Source organism: Saccopteryx bilineata, chromosome 5 (assembly GCF_036850765.1).
Source record: "Saccopteryx bilineata isolate mSacBil1 chromosome 5, mSacBil1_pri_phased_curated, whole genome shotgun sequence".
NCBI classification, from domain to species: domain Eukaryota; kingdom Metazoa; phylum Chordata; class Mammalia; order Chiroptera; family Emballonuridae; genus Saccopteryx; species Saccopteryx bilineata.
In genome coordinates, this window is record NC_089494.1 from 178,388,851 (window position 1) to 178,410,936 (window position 22,086).

The window sequence follows — 22,086 nt, forward strand, 5'->3', positions numbered from 1 at the left end:
CACAAATAACATAAACTTGAAATAAAAATTGTTTTTTAAAAAAATTCTTCATGTTGCTAATAAAACTTTGAAATTTATTCTGTTTCTGTCATCCAAAATTAAAGCCATCGAAAGAAGACCTGTATTTCCTCTGGATTACTATAAAAAAAAAACCTGTCCTCCATGTATCAAACTGCTGCTCTCCTTCCCTTATCTTTTCCTGAACTCTCCCTTTTCTGCCTATGACAAGAGTTGAAGCTATAAAGAATAGATGAGATAGAATGGAGTAAGTCAATTGTGCATCCGTTGTATTATAAAATGCGAAAATTAAGTATTCCCAGAGCTCTCTGAGCACAGACTGTTCATCCCACAGTGCCGAGCCCATGGTGGCACGCTGTCGGTGCTCAGAAAGTACTTCTGAGGGAAGAGAATGACTCAGCTGCTGCCCTGTCCCTGCTCAGTTAGAGCATCCACCCAAAGTTCAGTTGTCAGTTTGATCCATCCCCGGTCAGGGCACATACAGGAACATATGAATGTTCCGGTCTCTCTCTCTCTCCCTCCCCCTCTCTCTAAAATCAACAAAATAAACATTAAACAACAACAACAACAAAAAAGAATGACTCAACTGCATTTGGCTCCTTCCTTCCCTCCCAATGAAGCTTTCATGCTGATGGATATAATCACAATTAGCTCACGTCACAATAGGTGATAATTCAGGTGGTAAGCACTGTCAGAGAGCTAGCTACCCATGAAGTGACATGGAATATCAAAGGAGGGGAGAACCCAGAGGTTTCAGAGCAGAAGAGACAGTTGCTCTAAATCTTGAAGGGATGGTAGAACTTATACTTATGAAGAGGATGAACAGAGTATTCCAGAAAGAGGAAAGAGCAAGTATAGAAATTTAATTTAAAAAGAAAGAGAGAGAGAGAGAGAGAAAGGAAGGGTGGGAGGGAGGGAGGGAGGAAGCTGCCAAGGCACAAAAATGAGAGTGAGAAACCAAGGAGCTTCTGTGAAGTACTCCAGTTTGACACGAAAGGACACGATGGGAAAGAGCTGGAAATGCAGGCTGGGGTCAGCACTTGGGAGGCCTAAATGCCAGCTTCCTGAATTGGAATTTTGCAGACGAGGGGGAGACACAAAGTAGTAGATCAGATGTAGGCCTTAGTAAGAGCCATCTGGCCATAGGGTGTGAAAGGGATTAGAAGTGGGGAGGGACAGGGACAGAACAATAGAAATGGAGTGAGGAGTGCAGCCCCAGAGAGAGCACAGAACAGCTAGACAGCAGCCAGAGATGCAGCCCCAGGCGAAGGTGGGCTCAAAGGCGACGGGAAAGTACAGAGTCTGGGTATCAGAGGATGGAACACATTTTGGGCAAAAATGATGACTGGTTTATGCTGAATGTGAGCTGATGACAGGGTGGCCAGACTCAAGGAGAACATATCAAAGCAGGAATGCTGCACGTGGTGGGACCAGTTTGGAGTTTAAAGGAAAAATATGAGCAAAGGTAGGAAAACATAAAATCATAGCATTTTTATGATAGAGAGAATAGTTAATAATGTGTCTGAAAAGCCCAAAGAAATAAAGATTCCTTATAAGAATGTGAGCTGGGGGAGATAGAACAGAAGAGTTATTTTTTGAAGTCCTGAATTATGAATTGGCTTTGACAGGTTGCAAAGGGAAGGGTGGGATATTTTAAGTAGAGAAATACACAAACAGAAGTATGAGGATGAATGAGGTGTTCAAGGGGCAGAGGTGGGTGCAGGGGCTGAATGAGGCTAGAAAGGAGGCTGGGCCAGACTGAAGGCTTTGAATGCCAGTCTACGGAGGAAACAAGATGCCATCAAAGGTTTCTGAGCAGGACAAGAATAGGAACAGCTTGGGGTCTGGATTGGGAGAAAGAGAGGCCTTGGGCATGAAGAGCACATTGCCTACACATGAGAAAAGAGAGCCTGAGCTCTCAAACATACAAGGATGGGAGAGTGACACTCACCTGTGAGCTGCCGGTCTCCTCCACCTTCTGCTTGCAGATAGGCAAGATCAGAATGCACCAAAAGTCCAGGATTATAGCCCTTTACACACGCGTCTGTCATTCGTGCTTCCAGTGTTTCAAATACTTTCTTCTTTGTCACATGAAGTATGCCCAGATTTGCAAAGCTGGGGAGAAAAAAAAAATCAGTAACAGCAACAGCAGCAACCAAAAGTTAGGCAGTTAATAACTAGAATGTACGATTTCACTTAAGCAAAGAGAATTAAAAATAAAAAATTCACAGGTCCTCCATCGCTGGGGCCCACACTATTAATCAAATACATTATGGTTTCTGCAGCGAAACTCACCAAATGGAAAAATAAAGATTATAACCAGCTGCACATCAGGGCAGATTGGGTTTTGCCACCAAATGTGTCTGTGGTAAATTTAGCCAAATGTTTTGGTTTTAAGAGCTTATTAGACTTTCAAATTATGATTAAGGGAGTGGGGTAGATATCTATATATGACTTAATAGAAAATTTTCAAATGAATTCATTTGAAAGTGTTTCTAGAAGAGTTGTATAAAATACTTGATTTCCAAATATAGTACTAATTTTTTTTTCTCAAAATAAAAGGAATATTATTATTTTAAAGGATTTTTTTTTTTTGCTTTTGGATTTCTGGATGAGATTTAAAGTCTAGATCCCATTTGGGGTTCCCTTATCTGAATTCTATCTCCTCCTAGGTTATCTATAAAGTTGAAATTATTTGCTACTACTAGAATAGTATCTAATTCTATATGCACTCATGAATCAGAGATAGAGAACCTTTTATCTCATGAAGGCTACATACCTGTAGAACAAGATATATTAATAAGCTAAATAAAGTGTTTTTAAAGGGATTTTAAAGAAAATATATATAATTCTCCAACCATTACTTTTTAAAAATAAAGTATATGAAACAAAGAAGTATATTCAATAAATGTAATACAACAAACAAAAAAGCACTTTACCAAGGAGACTCATTCACTCAACAAATATTTATTCAGCTCCTGATTAGCCCCAGGCAGAGTCCCATTGCTCCTGTCAGCAGTAAAGGATTTCCTGATTTCACAAAACTTATATGCTAGTGCAACAACAGAGAAGAAACGAAACACATTTCATGGTATAATTTAGAAGATAGTAAGTGTTACCAAGAAAAATAAGGTAGAAATGGGTGATAGAAGAGGTAGTAGAAGGCATGACACCTTAAAACTGGGAGAGGTCAGAAAGGGCCTCATTGAAAAGACAACAAGTGAGCAAAGACTTGAAGGAAGCGAGGAAAAAGGCGTGGAGATGAAGAAGAAGAGCATTCAAGGCAGAGGGAAAAGCAAGTGCAAATACCCTGAGGTCATGGCGGGTATTTTCTAAAGACAACAATGGCCAAAAGGTCAAGGTGGCTAGGAGAAAATAAAGAAGAGGTCAAGGGGTTCAAAGAGGTAAGAAGTGGCATAGATCCTTTAAAACCTTCTAAGCCTTTGTAAGGACTTTTGTTTTACTCTTTCACCCAGAAAGAAAAAAATAAAAATTAGAAAAGACAGAAATATTATGACAATTGGATTGAATAAAACAAAGAATATAATAATGTGGGAAGGCCAGATAAAGCTTTCTATAGATAACTATAGAGAGCAAATATAAGAATGAAGGCAGATTGAGATGACCCCTCATATATATAGAAGCCCACAGACAAAACTAAACACAAATCCACAGTGACAGAAAACAACTGGGATGGCTTATATATACACAGAGAAGAAAATACATGAAGAGAATTTAAGCTCTTTGAGGGCAGAGATCTCCAGTGCCTGGGACACTGGATGTCTAATAATGTCTGTTGAATCAATAAATGCACGAATTAATACAGCACACAAAAAATACGCAACATGTCATACTAATAAGTATGAAGGCATAGGCAATTTTTCAGAAACTGCATCTCCATATTTGTTCTTTTAGGCCTCACTCCTATATAAAACATCTGCAACTGTGGGAAAATGAGCTATTACTCCTAGGTAATGGTCATGACAAACATCTTTGTAGCACTTTAAACTTTATCATCTATACAATACTTTTCATGTATATTTTTAAATATAATCCCTATTAAAAAAGGCAACACCCTCCCTCATTCATTATGTGAATAGAGAATTTATTCTGGTAATAACTGAAATAATATAGAAGTCAATCTTTTGTTTCAAGTAATGCTGGAGTATCAGCGATCAGACTGAAACTTTCACTTTAAACAACAAAAACTACATGCAAAAACTATCTTTTTCAGATACTGGACAATAGGCAGCATGGGACAGTAATCCTTAAGAAAACGGAAACAGCTTGACCAGGCCATGGCACAGTGGATAGTGCATTGGACTGGGATGCGGAGGACCCAGGTTCGAAATCCCAAGGTCATCAGCTTGAGTGCAGGCTCATCTGGCTTAAGTGCAGGGTTGCTGGCTTGAGCGTGACATCATAGACATGGCCCATGGTTACTGGCTTGAAGCCCAAAGGTCGCAGGTTTGAGCCCAAGGTCACTGGATTGAGCAAGGTGTCACTTGCTCTGCTGTAGCCCCCTGGTCAAGGCACATATGAGAAAGCAATCAATGAACAACTAAGGTGCTGCAACAAAGAATTGATGCTTCTCATCATTTTCCTTCCTGTCTGTCTGTCCCTATCTGTGCCTCTCTCTGTCTCTGTCAAAAAAAAAGAAAGAAAGGAAAAGGAAAAGGGAAACAAATACAACAAATCCTACAATTATGTTGGCTTAATGCTTAGAATTTCTAGGTTGCAGCACAGGAAAGGGAACCCCAAACAGGACCTAGAGATCTCCCTGAGTTGAGAAAACAGATTGAAAAGTTTGAGGTGGCCAAGGAGGCTAGAATGGATAGGCAGAGCACCATAAAGGAAAGAACCACACCCAGAGAGACACTCAGAGATGTACAGGGGCTCCACCTTGAGTCTTCAGCTGAGTACTATCAGAGCCTGTATGTGAGCAAGTGACCCAATGCCAACAGAAAGGAGCAGGCAAAACAATTCTTGGAGGACACATAGGGCTAGAATAGTGCAAGAAATCTTGTAATACACAAATCATCAGAATGAATATTTAGAAATGCCTTACTAATGGTGTGAAATTAACCCTAAAGCTTTGTTTCTCTGACAAAGCTTAAAAGTAAGTCTAGAAAAGATCAAACTGTTCTCAAATTTAGCTTCATCCCAATGCTTAAAAATATGTAAAAGTATACAAAAAAAAAAAATCCAGCATGCAACATCCAAAATTAACAATGTCTACTGCCAACCAATAAAAAATTACCAGGCATGCAAAGAAGTAAAAAAACAACAACTCATAATTATGATAAAAATCAGTTAATAGAAACACATACAGTAATGAGAGAGAACACAGAATTTGTAGGCAAGTATACTGAAATAGCTATTATAGATATGCTATAATATCTATAATATTGAGCAAGGTGTTACTTGCTCTGCTGTAGCCCCCTGGTCAAGGCACATATGAGAAAGCAATCAATGAACAACTAAGGTGCTGCAACAAAGAATTGATGCTTCTCATCATTTTCCTTCCTGTCTGTCTGTCCCTATCTGTGCCTCTCTCTGTCTCTGTCAAAAAAAAAAAAAAAAAAAAGGAAAAGGGAAACAAATACAACAAATCCTACAATTTGGTCAATGGTCCATATGGTCAATGGTCAAGAAAACAGAAAGCATTAGTATGTTATGGAAAGACCTGGAAGATATAAAAAAGACCCCAAACAAACCTGTAGAGATAAAAACTGCAATGTCAGAGATGAAAAATACACTAGATAAAATTAAGAACATATTAGACATGAAGACAAAAAGATTAGTAAACCTGAGAATACAGTAGTAGAACTATCTAAAATGAAACAGGAAAAAAATTTGAAAAAGAACTGATCATTAACGAGATGTGGCACAATTTCAAACAGCCAAATATACATGTGATTGGTGTTCCGAAAAAAGAGAATAAAGAGGAATGAAAAAAAAATTTTTTTTAAATAATGGGTAAAAGGTTTTAATATTTAATCAGAGATCCAAGAGTTTTAATGAACCCTAAAGCACATGACATATGAAGAAACTACACTAAACATTATAATAAAATTGCTTAAAACTAGTGAATAGAAAAAATCTGAAAAGTTTATAGAAAAAGAGACACACTTGTGTGAAGAGAAATGGAAATAAGAATTATGGGAGATTTGCTGTGGGAAACATGGCAAGCCAGAAGACCCCAGCATAAGGACGTGAAGGAAAACATTGTTAACCTAGAATTCTATACAGTACTCGTCAAAAATACCTTTGAAAAACAAAGATGAAATAGAGTTTAAAGATGTAAAAATACTTCAGCAGCAAAGCAGTAGTACAAGAAAAATTGAAGGGCTTCAGGCAGAAGAAAATAAAATCATACAGAAAGCTTGACTATGAATCAGAATGAAGAGCACAGCAAATGATAAATATGTGGGTAAATACATTTTTCCTTATTTAAATTAAAAAAATTTAAATTTATTCATTTTAGAGGGGGAAGTGAGAGAGAGAAAGAGAGAGAGAAATAGAGAGAGAGAGAGAGAGAGAGAAGGGGGGAGGAGCAGGAAGCATCAACTCCCATATGTGCCTTGACCAGGCAAGCCAGGGGTTTCAAACCGGCGACCTCAGTGTTCCAGGCTGACACTTTATTCATTGTGTCACCACAGGTCAAGCCTTAAAATTTCTTTAAAAGATAACTGACTGTTTGAAACAAAAATAAAAAACAATATATTGTGTCATATATTTTACATAGACATGTATTATATATTTACATATATACATATTTATACATACAGGGTGGGACAAAAGTAGGTTTACAGTTGTATGAAAAATGATACCATAATTAATAAATAATAATACAAGAATAAACTTTTGTGTACTCACAACTGTAAACCTACTTTAGCCCCAAACTGAATATTTATTTAAACACATATATTTACATATATCAATATAGAATATATGACATAATAGCACAAAAGTCAAGAGAGAGGAAATGAAAGTATACTGTTCAAAAGTACAGTACGGGAATATAGTCAATAATACTGTAATAACTACATATGGTATCAGATGGGTGCTTGACTTATTGGGGTGATCACTTTATAATTTATATAAATGTCTAATCACTAAGTTGAAACTAATATAATATTGTATGCCAACTGTAATGAAATAGTAAATAATAAAAAGTGAATATTATAAAAAATAAAATAAAAAAATGGAAATTGATTTTGACAAAAAAGTACAGTGTTCGAATACTATACATGAAGAGATATAATGTACTTAAAGGTAGACTATGTTAAATTTAAGATGTACACTATAAACTGTAAAAGAAGTTCTAACCCCCCCAAAAAGTGTAAAATAAAATCACAACAAATAACCTAAAGGAAGGCAAAAAAAAAAAAAAGAGAGAGAGAAAGAGGAACAGAAAACAGATGTGACTATCAGAAAACAAATAACAAGATGGTAGATTTAAACAAAGTCCTATCAGTAAATAGATGAAATATAAATTACTTAAAAGCATACCGATTAAAAGGCAGAGAGTGTCAGATGGAATAAAAAAAGTAAGACCCAACTATATACAGAGCATATTTTCTTGGAACATAAGAACACAAATAGGTTAAAACTAAAAGGATGGAAAACAACATTTCAAATTAACATTATTCAAAGGAAGGCTAAATAACTATATTAGTATCAATTTAAGTAGATTTCAGAGCAAATAATATTACCAAGGATAAAAAAGGGTCGTTTCATAATGATAGGGGGTTTGATGCATTAGGAGGACATAAGAATCCTAAATATTTATCTATCTAATAAATGAGCTTCACAATATAAGCAGGAAAATCTTAAAGAACTGAAAGGAGAACTAGGTATACAATAAGTATAGTCAGGCTTTCAACACCCCCTTCTCAATAACTGATAGAACAAGTAGAAAGAAAATTAGTTTGGATATAGAAAACTTGAACAACACTATCATACAACTTGATCTAAATGACATTTATAGAACATTCATTTAACTTACTCAGGCTAATCATTCTTTTTAAGTGCCCAGAAACATTTGCCAAGACAGACTGTAGTCTGATCCATAAAACAAATCTCAATAAATTTAAAAGAATTCAAAAATCATACCAAGTACTCTCTTACTACAGTGGCACTAAATCAGAGATTAATAATTGAAAGGTACCTAGATAAGAGCACATTTAAATCAAGATTGGTTAGGTAATAATTATTGAAGCTGGCTGAGGGGGTACACTGGGATACAAAAAATAGCTTAATTGTATTCTTCCTACTTTTGTATAAGTTTGAAAATTTCTATAATAAAATGTAATAGAAAACGAAAGCACATATTTTATAGACCTTGCAAGAGAAAAAAACCTGAGGATCATAAATGTTACATACATGGGATGTAAAATGGTATAGCTACTTTGGAAAACAATGTGGCAGTTTCTTTTCAACATAAATGTACCCTTAGCATGCATCGCTAAAATTCTACTCAGTATTTACCCAAGACCAAGAGAAATGAAAACTTCACACAAAAAGTGCTGTTGTAGTCAAAAACTAGAAAGAAACCAAATGTTCTTCAACAGGTGGGTGGAAAAACAAACCAATACGTCGACACAATGCAAATCTACTTAGTAACTAGAAGGAATAAACTACTGATACACACATCAACCTGGAGGAACCTCAAATGCAGCATACAAAGTGGAAGAAGACAGATTTTAAAATGTTACATGTATGATTCCATTTGTGTGTCACCCTAGAAAGGTTAACTAACCATAGGGCTAGGAATTAGATCAGGGCTGCCACGGCCTGGAGTGGGAGCAGGGGCACACAGGGCTTTTGGGGGTAATGGAACTCTTCCATACCCTGACAGTGGTGCCTGCATGAGGCCTGGTCAAAATTCACACAACTGTTCACTATAAAGGTGAGTATCATAGCATTTCAATTATACTTGAATTAACTCTGAATAAAATTTAAAAAAGGTTATTATAGTTAATGATAAGACTAAGACTAGAATCCTGTTGCTTACTCAAAATGCCACGTTCTTCCACATCAGTGGTTTTCAAAGTGAAGTCTCTAGACCAGTAGCACCAGCATTAACTCAGAACTTATTAAGATGTAAATTCTTGCATCCCATCCCAAACCTACTGAATCAGAAACTCTGAGGGCGGGGCTCAGCAATCTGTGTTTTAACAACTCCTCTGGGAGATTCCAAAAAACCCTCAAGGTTAAGAACCACTGCTCAACACTATGGGAGGCCAATGAGATCAGCATCTCTGTGAGTTGGGCCTGGCATCAGTATCTTTATAAAGAGACCAAAGGTGACTTTAATGAGCAGCCAGGTCTGAAATCCTCTGCATTGGGCCAGATGTTTCCATCATCAGCACGATTTGGGAACTGCTATTACCCTCTGGGTAGGTTGGAATCCCAGTGTCATTGGTTTGGGATTCAAATGTCACCCCTCGACCTGTCCATTATGTCTCTTAGGACTGACTTCAGAGATGGCACAGGATTTAAATGCAGTCTGAGACTCACACCCTAAATTGGAAGTTGGATACCTACCATCTCAGTCCATATTTCGTCTATTTTCTAAAAAACGCTCCTTTTGGGTGTATTAAGGTTGACCCATAAGAAATTAATTGTTTTGGGGCCTTCAAAACCAGCAATTTAATATGGTCTGTACTAGCTTCTTGAGGGAGGCCATGTTCCTTGTTTGTATTTTTTAAATTATATATATATTTACCTGTAGTGCTTACCATTTGGTATATGCCATAAATATTAGTGGGGTTTTTTTTTGCTTTTTAAAAAAGACTTCACATCTTTCTAAATAAGGGTTGCCAGGAAGCAAATAAGGGTGTGGTGATTATTGGTAAGGACAGTGGCTTAAAACAAAGTCAAATAATAGTTTCTATTGCCTGAATATTTCAGAGAACTAAAATGCTGTCGACACAAATTGCTGTTATTCAGGGTCAAAAATATAATACCAAACTAAGATTATTTTTACGAGGACCAGCATTAAAGGCCAACTAAATAAACAAGAACTATCAAGGCAAAATTAAAACTAATTAAAAAAATTAAAAGGGCAAATCCCCCAACTTAAAGCAATCAACCCCACAATTGTGAATATTTTAATATAGATAAAATATATTTGAAAATGGAAACTAAGTTTTACTGAGAATCCCCAAGAAAGGTAATTCTTTTGTTTTTAATAATTTAAAGGTTAGTTATCATCTCAGTTTCCTTTTTTATGTAACTTTTTTGATGTGTTGCATAAGTGCCAAGCTTGTAAATCTATACTGTACTTTTAGCCTAAGCTATATTATTGAAAACAGGTTACCTTGGTTCCATTCTAGCATTGACAAGTCTAAGGAATAATGCTGGCTATCTTCCTAACTTTCCCTGTGTGCTCTTCTCACCTACAAGTTAGAACTCAATAATAATAATCGATGACATACCATAAAAACGTCGGTGGCAAGTCTGCTCAGGTTATTTCTAATACTAGCTAATGTTAGTTCAGGCTGGAATTATGGAGATGAAAAGGGCCTGGAGATAAATTCTGTATCTCCACACATATTTTAGAGGGAAGAAATGAAAATCCTCAAGAAGTCATGCAAATTGTCTCCAGTCCTGTTGTTGAGAGTGACCGAAATGGAAATAGAATTCTGGTTTCCAGACCACTAGCATGGTATTTTTTTCTAATAAAATGTAACAGGTTCTGATTTTGGAAAGAGATAGAGAGAGAGAGAGAGAGAGAAAGAATTTAATCATGAAGGAAATACGACATTTTGGAAAACATTGTAAGCAAAAGTTGCTCAGTTAAAAATCGAATTACAAAGGAAGTTCCAATGTTTCATAGAACACTGTGAACAAGAAAGTCTGCTGAGTCTTTTCTACCTCTCAGGTGGCATCTTCTGGATTAACTTCCCAGTCAAATTGTATAGCGTTAGGGGATCCCACAGCTGTCTGAACAGACATCTTGATGATTAAATTAAAGAGTGAGGATAGTCAAAATGTTTGTTGAATGAAGAAATGAGGAAATGAATGAATGAATGGGTTCTCCCAACTACTGAACCCCACCCACACTTCAGCACTGCAAAGGAGTCAAGGGTTTGCTCACTTTCCTTGGAAACAGAGAACTCTGACTCTAGCTGTAGGTCCTAAAATAAATAACCATTAGTTCCTTCTAGAATCCTGAAAGATTATTAAGCCAAACCACAGAAACACCAAATTACAGACAACATAGTAGAAGTTTTATAACAACAAATATTATTAGTAGGGAACTTCATCTATAATTTCCTCTAAAGGATGTGATTATCACACAGATTAAACAGGACCAAAGAGGATCAACACTTCAAACTGACGGCAGCCTACTAGAGTAAATCTGCAGAAACACTAAGTGATCAATTAGTCTGCAACTCTGACAATTACCCTGCATTTCAAAGCTCTCCTAGGTCAGTCAGGAACTGTAAGGGTATTCCAAAACAGACAATGAACCCACTGTGACGTACAACAGGAAACAGGCCAGTCTTTCAAGAGGATGTTGAAACAAGTTTATATAAAGCACAGTTGAATTTTTCAAATCAATTTAAGCTTCTTCCTCCAATCTGGAGTCTTTTCTTTTTTTTTTTTTCTAACATCAAAAGAATCAGATTTTAGTGACTTAAAAGAAAGCTCTGTCTAGGTTTTTCACACTTGAATATTTTCACAGTCAAACAAAGAAATACCTAGGAACATGAAAGCTCCACCTCCCCAATAACAACCAGCTTGAAACTTGATCAGAATTTAAAGCCTAAAATGCTACCATCAGCTTAATTACAGTTGGTTTAAGCAATTCCTCTCTTTAGAGTGAATAGTCCAGATCAACTAGGATTTAATCATAAACTATTTAAACCAGTATTAGCAAACTCTGACATATTTTTAAAAATTATATAAAATCGATCAAAACTTTCTTACTTTTTTTGACTGAGTTTATTTTTACACTACCCCTTTCATTTAAAATTGATTGTTTGATCTGTCTGACCAACCCTTAAATGAATATGTCACTTCGTATTTACATTTCAAATCTAATTAATGTCAAAACAAAACAAATTTGCATTCCTTGGCTTCTTGTATGCCCACGCTGTCTAAGTAGCACAGAACTGAAATAATATTTATCTATCTACTTCATGCTCAAAATGTTCACTATAAATACAGAGTCAATACTTTATTAAAGGAATCATCAAGAGTATAGAACCACTCTTAAAGTGTTGATTTCTGTTATAGTTATGTTTTCTCTAACTTGCTCTTGTCCTTAGTTCTAGAAGAAAAATATTGCTAAAAGTGGCACAAATGTGTCATATAGGTCAAGTGACCATGTAATTTATCATCCTAACGGAGCCACTTTTAAGAGGGAAAAGGGGTGCTACAAGTAATCAGGGCAGGACCACAAGTGAAAACTGAGCTGTCTCAGGGAAACCCAGGCATGTGGGTACCTTATGCTTCAGAATCAACTGAGGTCACACATTTTCATTGTTAGGCCTTCTTTGGATCTAGGAAAGGCCTTTAATGATCTAAGTCCTTGGGTGCCATGTTCTACCTGCCCCTACCTTCTACAGCATCATACACCTTCACTTACCCGACCACCATGTCCTTGGGTCCAGCAGTTACAGTGCAGATCCCATCCTCACAGTGTTTCCCCACCAGGCTGTGTGCATGCAGGTGGATGCTTTTTCCATTTGTGACCAACTGAACAATAACTTTTGCATGTCCCACATAGTTGCAGATCTATGTAAGAAGCACATTTTAAAAGTTAGTACATCTGAACTATATTGCAATGTATAAAAATGCATAGGACAGCCAGTAAATGTAAAAAATATGACACAAAATTAGGCAGACCTATACATATACAATCACAGCTCTGTTTGTAAAAATACGTGACGAACAAATGGGGTGGAAATCAATCAGAACCCTAATGGCGGTTGTTTTGTGTGTGGAGGATTGACTCCAGAGAGCAGACGTACACAATACAGCCAGTATTTCTGAAGTTGGAACAGCACATCCTTAGGCTGCTGTGCAGCCAGGAAGCATCCCCTTCCTACTAACCAAGAACATATTTTCACCTATGCCCTCATCATAACTTCCGGTCATAAAAGTCAGATAAAAGATCTATCAAAAGGGAACTGGGACTGATGGATAATGGACATCTAGGCAAGGAGAGAGGGGCGCAGGAACAGTGTGTCCTATGTCTCTGCAATGAGATTAGGCAGGAGAAAGTCTAGCAAGGGACCTGGCTCTGCACGTTATCGAGTGACACCCATACTCACAGACCAGCCCGCAGTGATCCGGGAGACTTCAGCCCGGCACTCCCCGCTGAGCTCTGATAACTGAGTCACCTATGCCTAGATCACCATACGTTACTCCAAATCAAATAAGTGCACTTCCAACGTGCACATCCTCAGATCTGACAACTATTTAGCTCTAATTGACAAAATCAGATTTTTTCCATTTAAGGTAATTTACCTTTTTATTGTTATACCATTAAAATGATAATAACAACAATAAAAAGGAAATAGCATGGGGATGAGTCGATTTTAAGCAGAGAGGCTCAATACCCTTCCTCCTGTCGTTGGTCCTCAGTCCCCTGGAACAAACCACAGGTTCCTTCCTTGAGAAAGTCCCAATGCTGAAGTCACATTAACAGAAAAGACTAATGGTTTTATTTTTACATTCCTGAATCCTGTGATAATCCTGTTATAAATTTAGTCAAATTGTTGAGAAAAAAGCATTGTATCTCCACAAAGGATGACCAGTATCCCAGTTTGCCTAGAACGAACAGGGTTTCCTGTACACAAGACTTTCAGGGCTAAGAGTCGGTCACCCTCTCTCCTAAGCTCAGGTTGTCTTAAGGAAGAGCATGACCTAAATCCACGGTCTCTCACTATATAGTCATTAGAAATATTTTAACCTACACAAATAGCCTTTACCTCAGAGGGAAACGAAAGTAGACAGGAATTCCAAGTAGCAAACTTGAGGAAGAACCTCCACTTGCCAATAAAATTTCTTGGAAACAGACAGAATCCCTTTTGTTAAGCCAGTAGCCAGGGCCACCATCACAGCAGCCGGCCCATGCAGGTTTGCATTGGATTCGGACAGACAGTAAAGAAACAACGGAGCCAAAAACTGGTGGGCCATCATCTTTAATCCTAGCTTGCACCTGACGGGCAAGTAAAAACACACACTGGGCTCCAAAACCCACTCACATTCAGTGCTCTCAAAGCTACTGACTTATCTGAGTTTCCTAGAATCAAAGGTTTCTAGCTCACCAGACTTATTCACCTCTGTTCCCCATCTCCTTCCTTCTCCCTGCACAAACTCTGCCCAAACTGGCTTCTCACTCAACACTCCTCCATCTTGGCTGCTTCTCCTGGCCTCCTCCACGTGGCCTTTCTCTGCTCTCCTCTTTGCTCTCTCCTCTCTAATGATAATCTCAGGAACTAAGAGAGCAAGCTCCTGTTCTGTCCCCATTTTATAGTGCAGAAATCAAAACCTTTAATCCAATATACAAAATAGGAAGTCTCTGATACAAAGTCACTTATCCAGGGCATGATGGGATTGTACCACCCCACATCAAAAAGGGTGGGAAAGGCTTAGTCCTAAAACCAAGCCCCAGGCTACAAGGATCCTGCCTGCCCACAGCCCGCCTCCAACACACACTAATATCACCTGGGCAACAGGCTTCCATGTGGGCAGCACCATCTTTAACAAAGTGAGCATAATATATTTTATCTGCCCAACACCTTTCAACCAGTCTGCTTCTACTCTAATATCATCAAGTAGATTCAGATTCTGTTGACACAAGGTTTGGTTAGAATACTTTTCAATATGGATTTCCTCTGAATGCAACCTCTAATTGCAAGAGTTGAGGAGAGGTTGATAAGAGCTGGGATTATTCTGCAGAGGGCATTGGGAGAGAGAAGATCCTCCCACCCCCACCCCAAGCAAAAGACAGACTCTCCTATAACCAACAGTGTGGTCCCACTGAAAGCCTTAGGGCTTCTCTGCCTGAACCTCGACCCAGAACTGATGCAAAAGTTCACTCAGAACCGTCTAACAGCCCTTCAAGAGCATGGCCACCAGTGGGAGTGGCCAGTCCTTGCAGAGCAAGCTAATCACAAAGAACATTTATGATTAAATCAAGCTTTGACCACCTCCAAGCACAAATAAATAATTTCTTAAACAGGTATAGCACTTTAAAAAGTGAAGTGGTTACCAGAGGGACAGGGACTTGGAGGAGGGGAGTCAAGAGGGACAAATATAAGGTGACAGAAAATGATCTGACTTTGGGTGATGGGTATACAACATCATCAACAGTTCAAATGCCATAGAAATGTTTACCTGAAACCTATGTACTCGTATTGCTCCATGTCACCGTGTTAATTTTCTAAATAAAATTTAAAACTTAAAGAAAAAAGCCCTCTGGGCATCCACTTAGTGCTTTCCCTTTAATAACAGGCAGAAAGCCTTTGCCTTTCAGGGCAGGACAGGGAATGGAAAGGTCCACGTTTGCTCCCAAGTTGGTGGTTGTCTCTTCATACTCTTTGGATCGCTGATGCCAGTTTTGTGCTTGGGGTCAACATCTGCAATCAGTCTCTGTTATGAGGGCATATTTCGCAGGGACTTCTCCAGCAACACTAACTAGACCATGTCAATTCTGTGTGCGAGTGCACTGAGCACAGAAACACAACAGTGTAAGGCATGACAAAACGCTCACCTGGAGGAACCAGGTAGGCTTGCTGCTTAAGCACAGCACCAGAAGGAATCCCGGGGTTAGATCCCAATCACTTGGGATATCTGGGCCCTTCAATGTCACCACTATGAAGGAACAGTCACTGAAGGAAAGAGGTGAGAGGAGTCCTCAAAAAGTACTCACATCTTTTTTTGCTATTACTTCATGATCAGAGAGTGGCAAGAATGAGGAACTGGGTAGTCTCTGAGGTCAAGGTACCTGAAAATTTGCCAGTGAGTAATGTGCTCTTTGAACCATTTGCAAGAGTTCAAGTCAGCACGGCAGCGTCATCTGGCTTTACAAAGACCACAGGGCAAGGACAGGGAGGCCCCTGGGTTTTGTGGACTTTCCAAAATACTTACTGAAAGAAGAAAGATGAAGTATGACACAGAAAAAAAAAATACTATTTTCAGGTTACATGGCAAATGGGGACAGTGGGATTCTAATGAGGGAGGAGAGGGAGACACTTCATAAAATTCTACGATAGCTGAGAGCTATTTGCAGTCAATTTAGAAATTCAGTTGTTCTATGGAGAATTTGATTATTTTTATTCAGCCTCTCTTTTACTAATTTGAACAGTGGTTCCCTTGTAAATTTTGTAGAAAGCAACTGTATCTTCTAGAAAGGTGGGGTTATTTTTGAAAATGAGTGAACATAGCAGGCTCATAATTAAAACTCTAATGGTTTAAACACAAGTTAAGTTTTCAGTTACAGCCATGGAGACAAAGATGAGAACTTGAGTAATCAGCAACCAAGGAACATTTTAAGATCAAGGACTTGAGGGACAGACTAACTGGTTTAAAGACAGTTCTATCATTTGCTAGCTGTGTGGCCTTGGTCAGTGTTCAATTCCTCATCTGTAAGATGGAGATAATAACAGTACCTCACAGGTTTGTGGTAAGGGTCAAATACGACAATGTAAGTAAAATCTTTAAGAACACTGTCCAGTAAGTAACAGTAGTTTACAAGTACTAACTATGGCTTATCTATTACTATACTGTACTTCTCTACTTAGAGATCTTTAAATAATACAATAGCTCTGAGATGATTTTAAAAAAAATTCTGTCTAAAGGCAGGTGGCTAGTATAATGACTAATTAAGGCCACCTGTATTCCTGAGGTAAGTCTTCCCCCCCCCAAAGTGACATATTTTATTGAACTTTGCTCACTTTTTAGTAATAATTATGTTATTATAGTTGCAGCTATCCTTCTTGGGGTGCTCTGGATTTCGTGGCTTCCTTGATGAAATTAAGCCTTTCTTTCGGGAGCTTTATAACTCAGTACCTACCGATGGCCATGAGGTATATCTATTTTTTGAGTAGGAAATAGAAACCAAGGTCTCAGATAACACAAACTTAGTCAAATCACCTCCTTTTGTTTAAAAAAAAAAACATTGACATTATCTGACAAAGTACATACTGATGGATTTTTTAAAGTTTATTAAGAGAACCGATCTAGAATTTTCTGAGAATCAGAATTTTAAATGCCTGGGTTACTTGCTGGGTAACTGTGACTGAATCACTTTGGCAGAGTGCAGAGTCACCATGAATGTTAAGACCTGGTGCATGGAGTGCTTTTCTGCTCAGTTTTTCTCATGAAGTAATGATAATGATGATGATCATTAAAAAAGAGGAAGAGAAAAAAAAATCACAACTTTCAAGCAGAAATCTACCCTAATGTTACTTGTGTACCTAACTGTGTTTTGTACCGCGAAAGCTGAAGAGCAATGGGGTGGATCCCAAGAGCTCAGAGGCCTGGAAGCTGAGATCAAATCCCTCTCCTGACACTTATTGGCTGGATCAACAGGGAATAGTTAACATCTCTGGATATCAGTTTCTCCATGTTTAAAATGGTAGTAATAACATACTTGATTTCACAGGATTGTTTTTAAAGATTAAATGAGTTGATACGGTGCTTGGAACCTAATGGGATTAGCAATCTCAAGTATCAATTCTCCTGTCCTGGCTATTACAGCTCACTGATAACCAATATGCATCCATTTATTCAATGAGTATTTATTAAGCCCCTCTATGTTTTATGCCCTGCAGTAAGTCAGGGAATGAAGGGATACATAATGAGTACAAAACAGACACAACTCCTGGCCTTATGGGAATTAAAGAGTGGAACCAATACTAATCAAAGAATCTCACAAATAAATGCAAATGCATAACTGTGAAGCACTGATGAAGGGCATATATTATAGGGATCTGACCTGGTCAGAAAGTCTGAGAAAGGTTCTTAATGGAGTAACAGAGGCTTAGCTCTGGAAGAAGAACAGGAGTGGAATAAGGGAAGGGGTGAGTAGGAGGTAAGGAGGTTGAGAACAGTATTCCTGACAAGAAGAACAGCATGTGCAAAGGCTCTGTGGTGAGTCATACTTATTATCTCCTTAGTCATATTCACTACCACTTCTCAGAGTTTCCTAAAAGTGGTTCCAATACCTGGGGATGTCCCTTCCTGCTTTTCTCTACCTAGAACCACCCATTCCTCAAGGGTAAGACCTAATTCTGAATCTTCCATGATGCTCTCCTCACCATTTTAGTCTTCAAAACTCCACTCCTCTCCCTTTGGGAGGGTGGGGGCAGATGTCATTGGAGTAGGGAAGAAAAACTACAGGCAACTTACTGCAATAAGAAGATGGTAAAACCAATTGGCAACTATATGGTTACTGTCTTACCTCTCTTGCTTATTAAATTTCCAGAGTACATACATCTAGATGTCCTCACTTACTGTTTTATGGAAGGGATGGGAACATGCTAACTCAGTCAACCTTCACATCAGCCCTATGGGGTCTGTAGAGGTACGCCCTTCCATAGCTGAGGGAACTGAGGCACATTAAGATGAAGTGATGCCATCATTCTTATAACTGGGTGGGGCGGGCAGTCCTTTGAACCTGGGCCTGTCCACCTCCAAAGCCTGTTCACATTTTGCTTTACACTTGGTACCGCCTGGCTTGATCACGTTTTCTTTTGTATGTGCAGTCTGCCCAATGTTTTGCAGCTCTCCTTTGCCCAGTGCTGTGCAGTGTTGGCACGCGACAGTTATTCCTGACAAACCCGTTTGTTTGGTTTTGTTGGTGTGTGTTGTGAGAAAGAAGTCTCTGAGATAGTTGTGACGTGGCAGAAGTGCACTCTTGCAAGCAACCTTCCTTCATAAAAAACATCATGCCACAGACATTACTAAAGTAGGCTTTGCTTCTTCTCTGTTGGGTTGCAAGTCAGAATATAAAATGAAGAAAGAGAGGGAGAGGGAGGGGAAAAGGACAGTGAGAGTGGGGAAGGGGAGGGAGAAGAAAAGAAAGGAAATAGAAGAAAGAGCAGAACATTGTTTTCATAATATATCTTTTCTCAGTGATGAGAAACAATCAGATTTTATTGTTCCTTAGTATTTGTTCAGCACCCGGAAAGTACAGAATAATCTTCATGACACAAGATGGTACCGAACCACGTCTAACAGTTTCTGGCATAGAGCAGGAAGACGCTCGCTCGGTCAAGTTAGTTTTTGTTTCTTTTTTGAGGCAAGGGATTTCTGGTTGATCCAGTCTGGGACCAAATCCCAGCTCTTTCTTCTTGCAGCTTAGTGGTCTTACACAAATTAGATACCAGCTCCAAGCCTCATGCCCACATCTACAACAAGGGCCAATAATGCGACCTGAGAAGGCTGTTGTGAGGACTGCACAGGCCTGGCACAGGGAAGGTACCATAGAAGCCCTAGTTCCTTTTTTTCTCTTGTGTTTATAAATAGCTTGCTTCTCCCTCGAGCTTCTCAATGACCCTGTGAGTTTTAGGGTTGGCACTGTTATCCCCATCTCGCAGATAAGAAAACAAAAGTTTAGACAGATTAACAAGTGACATACCCATATTTCCCCATGTATAAGATGCTCCCATGTATAAGACACACTTTAATTTGGGGGCCTGACATTTGAATAAAAAAAGTAATACATAAAGTTATTGAACTCATTTTATTCATCATAAAATTCATACAACTCCTCATCTCTGTCAATACTCCCATCCATTAGTTTGTCCTCATCTGTGTCTGATGATGAATCACTGTCTTCATATACATATTGCCTCGTCCTCAGTTCCATCTATGGCATTTGAAATGCCACAACCACTGTATGAGACACACTCGGTTTTTACCCCCAAACTTTTCGGAAAAGGGTGCGTCTTATACATGGGGGAATGTGGTAACTCAAGGTCACAGAGCCAAGACCCAGAGGACTCTGGAATCCATCCTGGGTCTCCTGAATGTAAGTGTGGTGTTGCCAGGAAGGTGGCATGACAAGAAAATATACCCTGTGTGACCCACTAGCTGTTGACAATATGGTTGTTTTTCTGGAAGTGCTCCTGGATCTGTGTTGATTCGTTCATGTTCTTTCAGCTTGTTTAATGCCCCACTTGTCCGACCAACAGCCCAGACTTTAGGCCGAGATGAGAAGGGCAAATGTGCCATGATGTACAATGTATCGACGGAGGCTTTCACGGGTCATCTCACCTATCTAAACTTTTATGGCCTCCACACTCCAATCCCTGAATTCTCTGCTCCTTGCTCCTGCTTTATTTTTCTCCCTTTATTCATTACTATTTAAAATATTACACATTTTACTAATTTTCATTGTTTCCTACCTTTCTTATGAAAACAGAAGCTCTAAAAGAATGGAGACACTGATTTCTTCCCCGTTCTACCCTCAGTGCTGTGACATTTGTCATATTTTCAGTATTCAATAATAATTCTTTAGTGAATACATAATTAAATAATTAAATCATGATTAAAATGTTATTTATGAAAGTCAGTTTATCAAAATATAAACAGTTATGTTAGGTGGAGGTAGAAATAAGGTAATTATAGTCTTTCTTTTGTTGCCTTTTCAAAAAACTGGCTAGATCCTAGTGTAGCCTCTCAGTAGGCTACTTCAATTAGGATGTACTTATTATATTCCAGCGAGGCAGTAGCCTAAGTTGGCAGAGGGCACCTAGGTGGGGCCCTGGACCTGCTATAGTGAGAGGAATCTAACTGCTGAGGGGTGGGGATTCCAGCACCTGTGAGATCTGTGAGAAAGGAAAGGTAACTCTTGAATCACCGCCCTTGGAAAACCAAGGTAACAGCTTTTCTTTCAAAGTTCAAGATACCTCCTTGTCTTTCCTTCTTCCCACCCTAATTGCTGTTGCCCGTAAGGCAGTCTTCTGGTGTACTGAGGTCTTAGTACTACATTTAAACATTTTCTCTACTCCTTGCCTTATTATTGCCCCCAGGGACCTAGAATTCACATTCCCGATTCACCCCAATCTCACAGTTCCCTACTTCTCAAATGAAAGGCCCCTCCTATGACGCTCACTCTGGTGACTGAAAGGAATACCCACCCACGGGACCTTCTGACGCAGTGCAGGGCTACACCTCCAAGGTCTCAAACTGCTCAGCTCTCTTTAAGTAAAAAGCACAGGCTCTGGAGTCAGACCTACTCTGAATCCTGGCTCCTCCTATTACTGGCTGTGTACTCCTGGGCAAGTTATTTAACTTTTCTAACTTGTTTACCTACTTGGTAAAATATAAATACAAATACACAATCTTCGAATTTTCAAGAGGATTAAAGAAGATAATTTAAAGTGTCTAATGCAGTTCTTGATACATAAGAGGCTCAAAACAAACACCTGTGAATATTGTCATTTCGTGCTCTAAGCAGATATCAGTGGGTGAGATTCTTTCTGACTTTATGAGAAGATGGAAACCTGTGCATGTAAGTTTCTTTAACCTCTCTTTTCCTTACTGTTCCCCAGACTCAAAACGTCCCTATTATTATTTCACATATACTCTCCTAATTCAGAGAAATGAAGCTTTGTTCCCTTCTCCAGGTTAGACCTGGTTTTGCCCTTAATGCCATACTTATTCCATACCTTCTTGAATTATTACTCTCCTCCCCTCTCCAAAAACCACTTCCCTTTAGTCCACAAAATATGCACACTCCTCTCTTTTATTCTAAACAATCCTTTTCCCGATAACAATGACGCAACTGTAATGGTTAGCATTTGTTGAAACCTATGGGCCAGGCACTACACAAAGACATACAAAACCAGCCTTTAATTCTACTATTTCTCCTATAATCCAATGAGAAAGTTTCTTAAAAAGTACTTACACCTGCTTGAGTGTCTTCCTTCTTTTCCTTACCAAGTATGTAAGAGAAGCTCTAATTTCCAATGCTGAAACTTCTACTTAATCTTCAGCCCTTTGCAAGCTAATTAATCTCTTAATCCTCAAATGAAAATATGCTTAAAGGTCATGATTGACTCCACGTTTCCAAACCCACTAGCCATTTCTTAT

The 22,086-nt window shown here is 38.6% G+C and overlaps 1 protein-coding gene across 4 annotated transcripts in view; it reads right to left on the reverse strand.

Moving 5' to 3' along the window:
• Positions 1–22,086, reverse strand: part of NFKB1 (nuclear factor kappa B subunit 1) — a 130,864-nt gene that overhangs the window by 40,822 nt on the left and 67,956 nt on the right. For all 4 annotated transcript variants that reach the window (XM_066233472.1, XM_066233473.1, XM_066233471.1 and 1 more), the window contains 2 exons: positions 12,623–12,771; positions 1,970–2,133 (listed from right to left, as the gene is read on the reverse strand). In XM_066233472.1, the coding sequence (XP_066089569.1) occupies positions 1,970–2,133; positions 12,623–12,771 (313 nt within the window). The remainder of the gene's footprint in view (positions 1–1,969; positions 2,134–12,622; positions 12,772–22,086) is intronic.